The sequence below is a fragment of the Phytophthora infestans genome, genomic scaffold (assembly GCF_000142945.1).
Source record: "Phytophthora infestans T30-4 supercont1.5 genomic scaffold, whole genome shotgun sequence".
Classification (NCBI taxonomy): Eukaryota; Oomycota; class Peronosporomycetes; order Peronosporales; family Peronosporaceae; genus Phytophthora; species Phytophthora infestans.
The window spans coordinates 3556368-3572235 of record NW_003303754.1 but is presented as its reverse complement, the minus strand read 5'-3'; the positions used below and the strand labels follow the sequence as shown (position 1 = coordinate 3572235).

Sequence of the window (15868 nt, the reverse complement as noted above, 5' to 3'; positions counted from 1 at the left end):
CCAAGTGGGTTTGTTTTGGAGACAACTTGTCCACTGCCAAGCTCAGTTAGACTGGACGCAGGTAGTAGATCTTCGCTAGAGTGAAATTGAGTGTAGCATGATAGAAGTACTATTACCTATTTGAAGGTGGTAATATTAGAGTATCATTTACTACAAATAATCTTATTAATCATTAATTGTCCGTTTTTGCTTAAACAGCAACGAGTAACCTGTCTTTTGTAGCTTACTTTTTGGCCAAACGGAGCCTATTAAAGACATCATTATTGAAACAATCGACCCGTACTACACTTTTTCGGCTCCATGCGTCTAAAATTACACTAAAATAAAATACTTTCAATTGAAAAATAAAAAAAGTCGTTTCTTAATGTTGCTAGCATGCGCATCATATGTAGAATACTATACTATTTAATTTGAATATTAAATGAAGTACTATTTCATAACTACTGAGATTCGCTGACAATAACACCGATCTCAGTAGTAACTACTGACTTATGGAATTTGCTACCCCAATTGAATGTTCGGCTCGTGAATAGCCTCCATTATTTTTAAAGTGGTCCGCTGATGAGAGCTGTTAATAGCATTCCGGTCGAATTGGTCTAGCTAATCGTATGCAGCTAGTAATAGCACATACTGGTAGAGGGGAGTCGAGCCTTGATCTGAGATCTGTGCTATGATACACTTCAGCCTAAAGTATATAAACGTTGAGCACGTCCCATCGCTAGGCGTTACGCAAGTGGAAAAGCAGAGCAAAGTTCAGTGACCAAGCGTGCTTTCGTCGCCGCACTATCGAGAGGCAATCATTGATTCCTGATCTGTCACGGGCCAAATCTAATCCTGAGCATGTAGTTTTTCTAGAACTTTCAAAATGTATTATGCTGCCTTATCGTGCCAAAACTTTTAGGCTACAGCAGACCTTGTTTATTTATTTGTTAGCCATTGCTTCGTTTGTTTAGCACGACACACACGTCGAAGAAGTGTTGTAGCTTGCACCGCTTCGACTCGAAGCGGTGCAAGCTGAAGTTTTGGTCTGGCTTCCTTCTGAACTTTCCATGGTCTCACGTACAGTAGCGGTCCTGTCCCCATCTTTGTCTCCTCTCCCGATCCTCTACATTTTGCCCGTTCAGCAGACTAACAATCGTCATTTCTAGACTTGCCATCTGCACCCCACTCCGCTATTAGAATGAAGTTCCAGCTGCTCTTCCTCGCCGTCGTGTTGGCTCTCGCCTCGTCCAGCATCGAAGCTCAGACTCTCGGAGACAGCGTCGTCTCTGGCAACGACAACGGCGCCGCTATGGTCACTGACAGCGAGGCAGACAGCACCGCCGGCAGCACGACAGAGTCGACGCCCTCGACGGACACCAACCCGGCCGGCCACACTGGACTGACCACGTCCTCGTCCTCTACCACGACTGAGTCGTCGGGCATCGGCAGTGACGACAGCTACACGACGGTCGATGCCGGCAGCGACGACGGCACCAGTGCCGACGATGACACGAGCCAGAGCGACGCCGAGAGCGCCAGCGCGTCGACCACGGGCAGCAGTGACGCGTCTCGCACCGTTCTCGCGGCTGGTGCCAGTGTGCTCGCTGTCGCCGTCGCGGCTATGCTGTAATCCACCTGCGTGCTATCTATGCTACTCTCGTAGTGTCTAACTTGAGTCCAATGAAGCTACCTGCCTACCTGTGCATCTGAAACCTTTGTGTCTGTGTTGGTATTTCCTGAACAAATACTACGTGATACCGGTATGGTACTGACTACCCACTAAAGTCGAAAGAGCCGCGTCTGCTAGGTGGGAAAAGATCCTCGTCGTTCAGCGTCTCCACGAACTCCTCCGTGTGCACCCGAGGCGTCGACGCGGGCGACGAAGCCATCGAGCTAATGGCAGACGCTGCATCGTCATCGATACCGAGCTGTGATATCGGTTTCCTCTTCTTCTTAGCGTCCAGTTTCCTCTGCGCTTCCTTGTCCACCATCTGAGCGATAACGTCCACCATTTCCGAGTCCAGAGGGGCTGTGGATGCGCGTAACGCAATCTCAATGAGCTTCGCGTGGTTCTTCTCCTCGTACTTGAACTTGCTCTTGAGTTCTTTGCGCTTACGAGTGGGAAAGAGCGTCGCCATCATGGAGAAATTGGGCCCAACTTGGCTCAGACAATAGTAAAACTGCTTGGTCTCCTCCTTGCCCCAGCGTTTTCCCGGGCCATTCGGATGCGACGAGCTGTACCGTGAGCCTGAGTGTCGTGGCGGTAAACCGGTATTTTCACCACCGACGCTGCTATCGCCCAAAGCATCGTCTCCCAGCGTGATTGTGTTCTCTGTGACGACCATTTGACCGTCAATAATTTGCACTTGAGGCGTCACAAGCGAGCCGGCGAACGCCGCAGACTCGGAGGATACCGACAACGAGCGCACACGGTTGAGCGCGTGAGCGTTTAGAAGATCGGAAGAGCCTTCTCCTACCGTTTCGGTGAGTAGCGGCGTGTCTGAAGCAGCCTCTTCACGCTCGTGACGCTTCATGCGTCGACCCTTCGGCACCGTCAGCGCCAACTCGCCCATTGTCATCTGAGACGGCTCCTTTTTCAAAAGTTCCTCCAATTTGCTGCGAGGGATAATACCGCCACCGATACCGGAGACAATCGACGATACCGAAGACGCATTCGAGTTGCTACGCTTCCTACGAGGCGGAGTTTTCTTCTCTCGCACTGTCAGAGTCTGCGAGGTGTCACCTTCTTTCTCTTGTGCTTCCTTGTTGTTGTGGAGTAGAGATTTGGCCCACATCGTCGCTCTCTCGCGTGCTGGGACGTAAACCTAAAAATATACAAATAAGAACATTCTAAAAATCTAAATAAGAACAGACGTACGTTCATCTCGTCTTCTGGCAGTTCCAGATCGTTCGGGTCCACGTCTTCGTCGCGATCGTCGTCTGGCTCGCCTGAGCTGCCACTATCGTCCGTCTCACGGTACGTGGAGCGCTTGCTTTTCCGTCTCAGCGAACGCCGCTGAGGCGTGTTGTTGGATTTGGTCGGTATGGAGGTTGTCTCACCGGTTTTTCGACGCTTTACCGGTACTCGTTTTTTCGTTGCAGCCCTGGGTTTAGTGGTGGTCGCACGTCTTGACTGCTGCGCTTCAAGTTGCACTTCAGGCACGTCCTTGATGCTCTCTGACGGCTTCCCTCCGAGCATTAAGGGGGACGTTGGTCCGTCCTGAGTACGAATCTGCTGCATCATGGAGCGTCGAGGTGATTGGTGGGGCTTAATGTCCAGTTTCCGAAGCATTCTCTGCTTCATCGCGTTCTGCGGACCCACAGCGGGGGAACTACCGGTACTACCGCCACGTGGACGGATACCGGGCGAACTCCCGATACTTCCAGCACGAGGACGCACTACGGGACTCGCTCGGTATACCGGACCGGCCGACGTGATCTTTGCTAGCCTCTCAGGACGTCGCTGCACTGGGAGGACGATAGGAGAGCGTACAGGAGGCACAGGACGTGTCCCTGGACTCTTCAGAGCACTGGGAGCCGTCAGAGAGCCGCCGACTGCGATCCCTCCAGCTCGGCGAGGCTGAGTGGACGAAGGTGTGTCTGCTGAGGTAGTTGTGGGCGCTGTAGGCTTTGTAATTGCAGTGGTTTTAGCTGCAGTCGAAGGTGTAGTTATCGTGACGGGATTGGAGGCGTTGGAGGGCTTCGAGACCGCGGTTTTGGACGCTGGGGCTCCTGTTTTTGCAGCATTGCTGGTGTTTGATGGAGATTTCCTCTCTGTTGTAGCTGGCGGCTTCTCCACGGTCTTCTGGGCCTGGAAAGAGTCGTGTAAAGCACCTGGTAAGTCTTCGGTTTGGCATTTTTCGACTTGTATCAACGTGTTTTCGCCAATATTTCGTACCTCTGCTAGTTTCACTGTGTCTGCACCTTTCTGGGCTTTGTCACTTTCTGCAGGCGACGGACGCTTTGCTCGGGGCGCTGCAATTGCGAAAAAGAAGGTGAAAAAATGATAAAAATTGGGTTTGTCGTCATTTCTGCGCGGATTTTGGACGGAGACGCACCATTCGACGGCTTGGCGCGCGGCGCGATCGATACGCGGGACGGCTTCCGACCCTTGCTCTTCACGAGCAGCGGTACGCGCGAAGCCATGTAGATTATCAACGCTTGACACTTGGAGGCACTGAAGAATGTATGGCTTTTGTCAAATGGGATTTTTGCGGCAGTTGATTGGGGGAAATCCTTTGCTTCTAAAACTATTTTAACGAATCATGTTCATTTTGTTTTGCAGCTCCCCAGGATTGGCGGTTAATCGACGCCCAGTCAAAACTGGTTGAAAGCAGAACACGCGCAGATACTCCAGTGCCCCTGTAGACGACGATGTCAGACCCCGTGGCACGTGCTCGTGAGATTGCGGCGCGTCTGGCGGCGGCAGCGATTCCAGGCGGCGACGCGCTGGGCAAGCGCAAGAGCCGCTGGGAGGTGCGCATTCATTGCGAACTGGGTTTAATTATGCGTTTTTTTCTAACATGGGGTGGACTATTCTATTGTGACGACCAATTTCATTTTGTCAGGGCGATGGTACGTTAGTTTTGATCGTAGAAGCTGCAGTTTCTGTAATCTGAGTGCGTATTTTGTGTCTTTTTGGTGCAGCTGATGGCGGTATGCGACCTGCCCCCGGTATGGGTGAGAAGAAGCGCAAGAAAGTGTACATCCCTGTGGACAAGTACCCGGATATCAACTTCATGGGACTATTAATTGGTCCTCGCGGGTCCAACCAGAAGCGTATGGAGGACGAGTCCGGAGCGCGCATTCTGATTCGCGGAAAAGGTTCGTCCAAGGACCCCACGGGCGATCCGGATGAAAACGAAGAGCTGCACGTTTTAATCACTGCCGATACGGACGAGGCCGTGGCGAAAGCTCAAAGCGCAGTGGAAGAAATCCTCTTCAACCCGCAGCAAGCCATGAAGCTCAAGCAAGAGCAACTGCGCAAGGTGGCCGAGCTCAATGGCACGCTAAACGAGAACTACAGTGAGAGCCATTCGATTGGTCAAAACAACTATGGCCCTGGCAATGACGCGCACTCGTCATCATATGACATGAAGGTGCCACGCGAGCTAGTTGGGTACATAATTGGCCGCGGCGGCGAGACGATTCGCGACCTCCAGATGAAGAGCGGGGCGCACATCCAGATCGTCCGAGAGGAGGAGGGCGCGCCACAGACAGCAGACCGCTTTGTGAACATCGCGGGCAACCAGGACACCCTCGAACTGGCCCAGAAGCTCATCCAGAACCTGATCGATGAGCGGCAGCAGAACCAGGGCGCTGGAGGCTTCCGTGAGCGCGACGATCGCGACCGAATGGCTCGGTACGGCGGGATAAACCCGGATGGATCGGATTCCGTCGAGATCATGGTGCCGAACGAGCGTGTCGGCCTCATTATCGGACGTGGCGGCTGCACAATCAAGGCCATCCAGCAACGCACGGGAACTAGCGTCACCATCCCGCAGACACCAGACCCGAACCATCCCGAGATGCGGCTGATCACTATCCGTGGTACAATGGAAGCCAAGGAAGCCGCCAAGTTCGAGATCCAGAGTATGGTGAGTGACGAGCCAGGCCAACGTCACGGCTACGGGGCGACGTCGGGGCAGACGATCTACATGCAAGTGCCCAATGACCGAGTGGGCGTCATCATCGGCAAGCGAGGCGAGACGATCAAGGGCATCCAAGACCGTCACGCGGTCCGCATCCAGATCCCTCAAGTGGCCGACGAAGGCTCGAATCCTCCGGTACGAACGATCTCGATCCAAGGACCGGCGCCGAATCTGGCTGGAGCCAAAGAAGAGGTCGATATGGTCATCTTACAGGGCGCAGGTTGTCAGGGGGGATACGGCAGTGGGAGTGGTGATCGCTATGGAGGGGGCGATAGTAGCTATGGAGGCTCGAGTAGTTATGGACAGCAGCAGCAGCAGTACGGCGGCAGCTACGGCGCTCAAGGCCAACAGGATCCGTACGCGGCGTACTACCAGCAAGGTCAACAGGGTCAGTACTATCAGCAGGAGGCTGCAGCTACAGCTACAGCCACAACAGCTACTGCTACAACAAGTGCGAGTACCGGAGAGCAAGCAGCAGCTGCCACGACTGCAGACCCGAACGACCCGAACGCGTATTGGAACGGATACTACGAGTACGCAGCGTATTACGGCGTGGACGCAGCCAACGCGGCGTGGGGAGTCACGGGGGCTGCGGCACAGGCCAGTGCGGAGGCCTATCAGCAGTATCAGCAGCAAGCAGGCACAGCTGAGGCCGAGCCGTCTGCGACTGCGACTGCGACTTCTAGCGACGCTCCAGACACGGGAAGCTCACAGGTTTGTTGAGTGCATGTTGTTGTTGTTGCTGTGTGCTTGTGTATGCGCCTGTCGGTCTCGATGCTTGGTACTGTGACTTGAGAGTGGTGGCTTGTATGGCGAGCTCGAGACGAAGAGGTCGTCTGTTGTGAGGAATATGGTGTTGATGTGTCTTGTTGCCTGTGTGGTGTATGGTCTGGTGGGTTTATCCTCTCTCAATAGACGCAAGGACCTCCAGGTACAGCGTAAGGCTCGGAGATCAAGGAGTGGGAGACCAAGGGAGAAGAAGACGTCGTAGTGGGTGAGGCGCGGACAGGTAGGGGAGAGGGAGGAACATACAGCAGGACTGCTCGTTATGAATGCAACGTTTGTTGCTCGATTGGTATTGGGTGGAGAAGTAGAGTGTTATTGGTGTGCTGTACAGGACGAGGAGCGCTTGCTGGCAATGACGTCGAGCCTTGAGAGGAATTGTTTGACTTTGTGAGCCTCGCTAGGAGTTGCCAAGACGATCCGGAGCCAGTGCTGCGCGTTGATTGGGTTATAATCGTCGCCGAACTGCTCCAGGACTCGCGATAACCGGAAGCGGAAGCTCTTGCCGGTTGTATTGACGGAGGCGTGCAGCATATCTCGGTAGTACATGATCATGAGCACTTCTTTGGCCTCGAATGGGTGCTGGAACAGGTAAGTGCAGCGATCCGACGAGAAGGTAACAGGACACGGGAATCGACTCGCGAGTTTCCCGACATTAAGGCTAATAGTGGTAGCTTGGAAAGCTTTATCGCGGGAAAGTGAAGAAGTTTGCGTAGTGCTGCTGGACGCAGTTAGAGTAGGAGCGTTTGGGAGCTTATAAGTGGCAGCGAGTTGAGCTGTGATGGCCTGCGCTCCTTGTGAGATGGTCTGGAGCTGTTCAGAGAGTGATGGTCGTTGGCTGGGTGATGGTCGTCGAGCTCTAAGAGGTGGAGGATCTTGCTTGAGTGTTGATACAGTGAGGCATGTAGTGGCAGTTTGAGGAATTCGAGTCGATACTTGAGTGTCGGTGGCTGCAGCGATGCATGGCGTCTTGGACCCTCGAGTGGATCGATAGAGCACGTACTGAGGGAACGTCTCGCCCTTGAACGGAGACGGCGCAATGGAGGCTAAAGCTGCTTTGGCAGGCATGTGTATGCGTCGAAGTAGAATGCTCAGTCTCGGTGGTTGACGTCCACGTAGGCAGAACGTCCTCGTTTGTTGATGCCTGACGATTCTACAGTAAGAATAGAGGATGCATACTCTTGAGGCTAAGTAAAGAATGATACAGCTTTGTAGTACTACGTTCTTGTATGTATTAATACCTTGTAGAGCATTTTAGTGCTGTATAAATATTGACCTATCGTGCAGCTTGGTTTGCAACGCGGATCTGATAGGCTAATATTCAAATGGAGTAGCTTGATTAGCTATATATGTGCTGAAGCTCACAGGCAGGTCACCGCGTGAGCTTACAAGTCGTATGACATCCATAGCAGTAGCGTCTAGAAGGAAGTCGCTAGCAACGGCAGTAAAGCTGATATCTGCGAATTAGTACCATACGAGTGCCGTAGCGTTGATGCACTCATAGCCGGAGCCCAGTTCATCAACACAATCGGCCTCAATCTGACATTTCCCCTGGAATAGTTTCTCCATGAAACCAATGGCGGATAGTCGGATACCGTTAGCTCTACCCTCACTAACAGTTACAGTTGACGTCGCGCCAACGCGCTTTTCCACCTTGGCAGCCGACTCCGCGCTCGCGAGCTTGTCCGCCTTGATCCAATCTACAGCCTATAAGGGTGACACCCCGTCCAGGTGCAGCTTTCACTGACCGGGAACGAATGCCCCAATTGTTAAACCCCCCATTACAATATGACACTTTACGCAGTATACACTTATGACTTATTGGGCAAAACCCAACGGGACTTGCGGCGGGGAGGGAGGTCACGGAGCTGTGTGCCTCACACAGTAACTTCCAAAGTGAGAGACCGCCTCCGCCAGTATCCCAACGCTCCCACTAGCTCCCGGTACGGTGGAGGTGCCTCACCTTCCACTGGTTCTCGCACTCGGATCGTTTCAGACGGCTCCGGAGTTCGTGCACCGTCACATGTTTCCATGTGAAAGCGTCGAAGTAGTTCACGCACGCACTGTGCTTGAGAGAGCACCACCTGTCGCGTTGCGCGATCTATGATGATCTCAACACCAAGAAGATATCGCACCTCGCCTCAGTTGGAAGGAGCGACACCTCCTGCATGTCAGCTGCAACTTGATCGCATCGTTCAGGAGGGCCAACGAGCAGGAGATCATCCACGTACACAGTGATGAGCATTGTGATAACTCCTCCCACTTGGTGGGCATACAGACCACGATCCTTTTCAATGCGAGTGAAGCCAAGCTCCACCAGCTTCGCATGTTCCAGATGTACGGGGCCTGCTTTAGGTCGTACAGACTCGTCAGGAGATGGCACACTTTTCCAGGGTGATCGCTCTCAAAACCCGGCGGGGGCACCATGTAGATAATCTCCTCCAGTGGACCGTAAAGAAATGCTGTCTTAGCTTCGTATTACATGGCCACCCAGCCACGCTAAAGGCCGTAGTAGATTGTAGCACGAAAGAATTGTCTTGAAGCGAATAACGCGGGCGTACATATCCGTGAAATCGTTATTAAGCACCTGCTTGTATCCATGTATGACCAGTCTGGCTTTGAACATCAGAATCTTTCCTTGCGTATCACGCTTTAAAGCGTACACCAACATGGCAGCACCTTCAACCCTTTTGGTACATGAGGTGACGCAGGGCGCGTCATCGGGCTGCTCTCAAGCTGTCTATCGCTTCTTAGCTTAGGTGCCATGAGGCAACTGACACTATAGTAGCAGTAGAAGTAAGAGCAGGTAGAAGAAGTACGTTTAACACAGTAAGGGCCGGGGCAAAGCTCGACAGGACCGTGGCGTTCTGGTGTGGGGAAGTTGCTTGCTGCAGATAGCAAACGCCGAAGTGAAACACTGCCACACACCCGAGCGCCAGCGTTCCGCAAAGTAGATTAGTTCATAGTATCTTCAAGTAAGTCTATAGTAGACATCAACAAGATGCCGTCCACTGCGGCAACACTTGTGCAGTGGCAGTGTCTCGATGCATACAAACATCAGTATTTGTACTCGGTCCCGCTCTAGTCTTGAAGTCGGAGTGCAGCACAGCCGCATTGTCGTGCGTATGAATGAGAGCAGGATCCGGACTTGAACCGTAGCGTGTATCGTAGGGACTTCAACTCACACTCCCACTTGATCTCGGCGACGTGAGCCATGTCGACGCGATCACACTCGTAGCTACGATCGCGGACAAGTCACCCGTACTAAGCTCGAAAGCAGGATAGGTCAAAGCTCCACGCGTATAGCCAGTCACGCAAGTGTAGCATCATTTCGTATCCTTCTCCTTGGTCATCAAATGGTGCAGCTTGAGCAGAAGCATCTAGTGATGGCAAACAATCGTCATAGCAGACGTAGTTGAGGCACTTGCCTCGCGTGTTGTTGTGGTGCCATCTTCACTGTCCTCATCGTCCTCATCGTCCTTAGCGTCCTTCATCACAATCGGTAAGACCTTCATGACCTTACGAAAGCGCGCACATTTCACAACAGCAAGCGCCTTTGTCATCGTGTCAGCCACCATGTTCTCAGTGCCAACGTGCTGCGTAGTGAGCTTCTCTAGATCCACGCTACGCCGCACCAGGTGGTACTTGTTGTCAATGTGCTTCGACTTCGAGTGCTTGCCTGGCGTGGTGCTCAACGAGATTGCTCCCTCGTTGTCACCCAGCAGCAACGGTGTTGGGTTCTTCCAGGCTTACACATTGCATAGACCAGCTAGCCATAGTAGATCCTTGGTAGCTTCTGACATCGCCACATACTCAGCTTCACACGTGCTTAGTGCGTTGATCTCCTGCTTCCGTGAAGCATAGGAAATCGCATTGCCATCTAGCATGCTAACGTAACCGCTGATACTGCGGCGATCAGCAGGATCGTTTGCGTTGTCGGCATCAGAGTAGCAGCAAATGCGAACACTCGTTTCAAGTTGCACGTCTATCACAAGTCCGTAATCATTCGTAGCCTTGAGGTAGCGTAGTACTCTTTTGGATTGGGTAAAGTGCGAATGATTGTAGTTCGCAAGGAACTTGCCAAGATGTCGTGTCGCGTGTGCAATGTCAGGCCGCGAAGCACTGACTAGGTACTGCAATGCACCTACTAGTTTTCGATAAGGCAGGTATTCCTTGCTCGTAGGCACAGCCATTGTCGAAGGTGTCGCCGACTCAGGTGTCGCACACCCCATTGCAATCCGACATGTGGAAACGTTTGAGGATCTCCAGTACATACTGCCGCTGACTGTAGATAATCTGTCGGCGCGGCCGATCAATGAGAATCTCAACTCCCAGGAGATACTTCACTGCTCCCATCGTAGTCAGCTCAAACGTCTCCTGCAAGGAAGCAGCAACTTCCAGGCATACTTCACGTGGTCCCATCAGCAGTAGATCATCCACGTAAACTGTCAACAAAAGTTTTACTTCACCGTTCTCTTTCAGTGCGTACAGACCATAGTCAGAGTTCATACGTTCGAATCCCATCGTCATCAACTTTGCGTGTAGTGTCTTGTTCCAGATATTCGGTGCCTGCTTCAAACCGTACAAACTCTTGAGGAGCTTGCAGATAAAGCCTGGTCCGTCCACTTGGAAGCCGGGCGGTTGTTCCATAAAGATGAGCTCCTCCAAATCTCCGTAGAGAAACGCAGTCTTCACATCGTATTGTAGAACCTCCCAGCCACGCTGCACTGCATAGTAGATGGCAGTCCGAATGGTTTCGAATCGTATCACTGGTGCATAAGTCTCGCAATAGTCCGCCCCCAGCCGCTGCTTAAAGCCGTGGATGACGAGACGAGCTTTGAATCTCTTGATTCTCCCACGCTCATCTCGTTTGACGGCAAACACCCAGCGACACGTGATAACTTTGACGCCCTTAGCTACCGCTCGTGGTGCCAACTTCCATGTCTTTTGGCTCTTTAGTGATTGCAACTCTGCAAGCATGGCTTCTTTCCATTGCAACCAATGCTGGCTTCGACGCGCCTGCTTGTAGGTGGTCGGGATCTCCATGTCCATGCCAGGGGCCAGCACATGGCTCACCACATAATTTCGTAGTCGTACGCTCTGTTTCTGCGTTCGTCTTGGGCGCTTTAGGCATGGCTCGACCGGTGGCTGTTGAATCTCAAATCCGGTCACCTCTTCCTCAGTTGAAGCAGGTTTTTTTTCGCGCTCTTTGCTTGCGCTTCTTCTTCGCTTTGAGAGTCAAACGACACGTCGCCCTCCCTGCACCACTCGTGGCCTCGACGGTCTTTCATCATCTTCTTTATCCCGGACGCCAAATCCATCGGACAACTCAACCGTGACTGTCCTTATACCACGTTTAGGTGGTGGATCAGGAGGCGAACAATCGGAGAACACTACTTGCACAAAATGCGACGTCTTCGTCCTCCTCTTGTCGGAGCTTAAAGTCGTTCAAAGCTTCAGCACTGCCCTTGTAGAGGGAAGATCAGTCGAAGCACACCGCGCCACGTCCACGCCGTTGCTGTCGGCGTCGGCTTCGACCTCCACCCAAGGTTGGCTTCTTACCCGTAAGGTCACCCAGCTTTTGCCAAATATGGTTCGCATTCCCTTCAAAATACCGTTCGGCCCAGTCCTCAAGAATGGACCAGAATTCGCCTAATAACTCCGTCTCTTGAACGACTCGTTCCGCCTGCCAGCGTAAGCGCTCCCAATCCAGGCTTGGTAGTTTGTCTCTTAAAGGAGGTACCCCAATACTCTGGACTTCGAAGGCCTCCACTACGGGCACACTGTCTTTCTCGGCCGGACACTCTTTCATCTCTTTGAGAATCTGATAAACGGCTTCATGAGCGACGCTTCGGAACATTTCCTTTCTAAAGTTTCTCCGTCCAAAAGGCAAATGACACGGTTGTACTTCGGTAGCTGTCGCCACAATGTCCTCTGTTTCTAGAGGGAGAGCAATATTTTCGCACACTAGACTTTCCACCGTCAGATTCACTCGAGAATCTCTCGCCATAGGGCAGCTTTTCTCTTCAGCAGTCTCAGACACAGCATTATCAGGTGCGCCCACCTTTCCAGAGGTTCTCTGTGGCGCTCTGACGGTAGTCTCCGTGAAACCTTCCAACGATGAACGGAAGTTGCGGGTTAGTTCTTTTAGCTTCAGCCGAACTTTCAAGCGTCTCGTTGAGCCACTTCTGCCCAGTACTCGGGTCTCTTCAAACCTACTCGCGCTGGGCTCACTCACTCACTCTAGCATTTCCTCAGGGATTTCCACGTACTTCGCCATTTCCTCCAAAGATGTATCCTTAGTAGTCTCAGCGTTCACCTTCATCAGACGCTTGAGTTCCACCTCAGCTAAAGGGACTAACCGCTCTTCCAGCTCCTTGTCGTGACCTTTCTTCTCTGCAGCTACTTTACGCCAGCCAGAATCGTTTCTTCTTCACCGGGGCCATCTACTTCCATGGCTTCTAGTTCCAAGTCCGAAAAGAGACGAGAGTACTCAGCCTCCGGAGTTCCGTCGGTCATACTCAAGTCACTGACGATCCGTCCAAGGTCAGGGACGGTCGCCGCTTCTCCCTCGACCACCCCTTCGACTACTTCTTGCACTACCTCCTTGACGACTGTTTCGTCTGGGTCATCCTTCAGCGTCTAAGCAGCGAAGACAGTCTCTCCCACTCCAATTTTCGCGTCTTCCAGTCAACAACCGGAGCCAACGGTTTCCTAAGCGCAGACTTGAGAGGGGGTTCCACACCCAAACGGGGTTTATTACGCAGTCGAGGGAACGAGACTCCTCTGCCTTTGTCCGTCGTTTCAGTCATCACGGCGAACGTAGCCAACAACACTTTAGTAGACCCTTCTTCAGATACGTCCTCCTCCGACTCACTCTCCGACACACTTTCTACAGCGTCCAAACACGCCTCTTCATCGTCGTCCACTGGAGTGTCTCCCTTGGTCACCGCGAGCTCGTACTGTCGTTCTCTACAGTGACATCATCTTCTTTTCTCGTAGTCTCAACCTCCGCGGCTTTCGTTTCCGCGACGAACATCTCAATAGTCCCACAAACCTCCGCAGCTTTTCGTTCTACAACAAACCTCTTAGCGTCCTTAGCCGTCTCGACCGTATCACGGACTGTCAGAGTTCCACGCTCTACCACAGCCTCCACAGCCGTCACACCGTCGTCCCTTCCGTCTCCAGTTTCCTCTTCCTCGCCCACCTCGACGGCAGCAGGCGTTCTCCTTCTTGCTTGCCCCCCCCCCGCCACCGTCTCTTGAGCCATTACCTAGACTAGGGGAAGGAGTGGCTCCTCCTTCTCCCTCCTCTCGCCCCATCATTGACGAGGCGCAGGTTGACTCGGCGTTTGCCCAGAACTGGAATCCTGAGGCACCATCGAGCGCAGAGTTCCGATCAGGGGACATCCGGCTATGTTATGGCGAAAATCGTTGTAGAAGAAACACCCCGGGACGGTCGAGAACCGTACCCTCCACCTTGATTATCACTGTAGTTTCTAGCGGCTTCGCACTCAGCCTGGACATGGCACAGAACACCGTAGTTTCTGCACGTCGGGGTCGCTCATTTGCAAGTGACACGACCATGGCCACGGTAGTTGCAACGGCCACAAACAGGAGCCCCATCCTGGGTTTGACTGTCATCTTTCATTTGAATGCCGCGCGATCGAAGACCTTCAGGCTGGGCTTGTCCGTTCGTGGCAGGAACGGTCGTCGAGACAGCAGATATCACACTACCACGGTCACGAGGGTACCGAGGTGCACTCCATTAATTCTGCGCCAATTGTTGCTGACACTGTTGCTGCTGCTGCATAAAAATCTTCATCCGTTGTGCCAACGCATCCACGGAGGCCAACACAGGCGTGTTCGGCCCTTCTCACGTCCAAGAATTCGTCGTCTTCATCAATAGAACGGTGCATATCCTTGAGCATCAGCTACTCACACGCTTTAGGAATATCGGAGGCAGGGCTTGCGTCCAGCGTTGCTAGCATGCGCTTGTTCCTCAGACCACGGTATAACAACTGGTAACGCATCTGAGGATTTGGGTAGTCCGACGACTCACACAGGTCGGACACGAGGTCGCCCCATTCCTCAACAGACTCACCTTTCTCACGTCTAGTGGCCTCAAGCCGGTCCCACACTTCGTCGGCCGTACGGCGTAGGAACTGGTTATGGAACCGATCCTTCCGCATGGAGAGCGTCCGAATGCTCGAGTTGCCCCACCATCGCTCAGCTTCTTGACCCTTCAGCCTCTGCCGAAGCACCAACAACTTGGATCGGTCGGGAAGGCCCTCCGTATGAACCTCGAAGAGCTCCCAGAACCCACGTGCTTTCTCTACCGTTGCCGTGTCCGAGTAGGACACCGGTAGCACCTGCATGGCGTTCGAAACCAACTGCGACAGCTGAAACGGATCGGCCGTCCTCAGGGTTTAATACGGAGATAATCAACCTCAGTCGAGTCACAGAGTGAGCAGGAACCGTTCGTCTGGGCGCAGGCCCACCATCTCTCGTCATAGTAGTAGCCCCGCTTCCATGAATCGTGCCCACTCTCTAAACCGGACGCCTAGCGGTACTCGGCATCAAACTCAACGAAAAAGTCGCAAAACTTACACCACTCGGGCGGGGGCGACTCACAGACCCCTTAGGCACCGGGATCTTAGCAGCCATTCCAGGACCGTAGCCACCTCGGAGACCTCTGACGCCATTATCTTCCCGCTGAGCACTCCAACTTCACCCGAACGCGGGACGGTCGGACCGTCGAACTTCCGGTCCAGTGTACCGGGAAATGAACCCACTTGGTTTTTTGCGCACTCTTCATTATTTCGTCCTGCTTATACTCAGCGTCGTACTCCGAATCGTACGCCTCTTGAGCGTCGTAGTACTCGCTGTCGTATCCATCCGTCGTGTAGGCCCTCGCTGCGCGCAGAGACACCAGCCACGACCTCTCTCTTCATCTCAGGCTCTTCCTTGACCTCCGTCTTGATATCGACGTCGGCCTCAGTCCGGCCTCTCGCTCCTTCCTCAGTTTCCTTGAGCTCGTCGGCATACAGCCCGCGCAGCACGTCCGTCACAGAGCTCATTCTTATAGTCGCCACTCCTCGCAGCTCCGCAGCTCCGTCACCTCTATTAGTGGACTCCTCCACACCTTACGCGGATCCTCTGAGACTCTCACTCTCGCACCCCGCTCCAACCGCTCCACAGCAACCGGAACCGGCACAAGCTGCTCGTCCGCACCGCCTTCAGGACTGCGGTCGAAGACTCTCTCTTCTTCTTCATCACTAAAACACTTTCTCTCTCGACCATCGTCGATACTCTCAATAACCAATACTTGTTCACTCCAAAATTCTCTTCTTCTCCCTGCTTCTCTTCCTCGCGTCAATTCTCTGCGCGGCATCAACGCCTAATTTCTCCACACTTTCAGCTGAAACAGGAGAATTTCTTTCTCCGTCACCG

At 53.0% G+C, this 15868-nt stretch overlaps 4 protein-coding genes across 4 annotated transcripts; 1 reads left to right on the top strand and 3 right to left on the bottom strand.

The window, feature by feature from the left end:
• Positions 1-1754: 1754 nt before the first annotated feature.
• On the bottom strand, positions 1755-3802 carry PITG_04377 (uncharacterized protein; the record flags this gene model as incomplete). The annotated part of the gene is made up of 3 exons (XM_002905962.1): positions 1755-2807; positions 2861-2931; positions 3043-3802. The coding sequence occupies 3 exons, from the start codon at positions 3284-3286 to the stop codon at positions 1755-1757; spliced, it is 1368 nt and encodes a 455-aa protein (XP_002906008.1).
• A 514-nt stretch (positions 3803-4316) lies between these two features.
• On the top strand, positions 4317-6356 carry PITG_04376 (uncharacterized protein; the record flags this gene model as incomplete). The annotated part of the gene is made up of 5 exons (XM_002905961.1): positions 4317-4458; positions 4551-4557; positions 4630-6012; positions 6112-6256; positions 6341-6356. 5 exons carry the CDS (start codon positions 4357-4359, stop codon positions 6354-6356), a joined length of 1653 nt encoding a protein of 550 aa, XP_002906007.1.
• Positions 6357-6679: 323 nt separating this feature from the next.
• On the bottom strand, positions 6680-7484 carry PITG_04375 (uncharacterized protein; the record flags this gene model as incomplete). The annotated part of the gene is made up of 3 exons (XM_002905960.1): positions 6680-6700; positions 6777-7275; positions 7393-7484. The coding sequence occupies 3 exons, from the start codon at positions 7482-7484 to the stop codon at positions 6680-6682; spliced, it is 612 nt and encodes a 203-aa protein (XP_002906006.1).
• A 6865-nt stretch (positions 7485-14349) lies between these two features.
• PITG_04374 (uncharacterized protein) lies at positions 14350-15495 on the bottom strand (the record flags this gene model as incomplete). Its single annotated transcript, XM_002905959.1, has 2 exons — positions 14350-14817; positions 15265-15495. The coding sequence occupies 2 exons, from the start codon at positions 15493-15495 to the stop codon at positions 14350-14352; spliced, it is 699 nt and encodes a 232-aa protein (XP_002906005.1).
• Between the last annotated feature and the right edge of the window lie 373 nt (positions 15496-15868).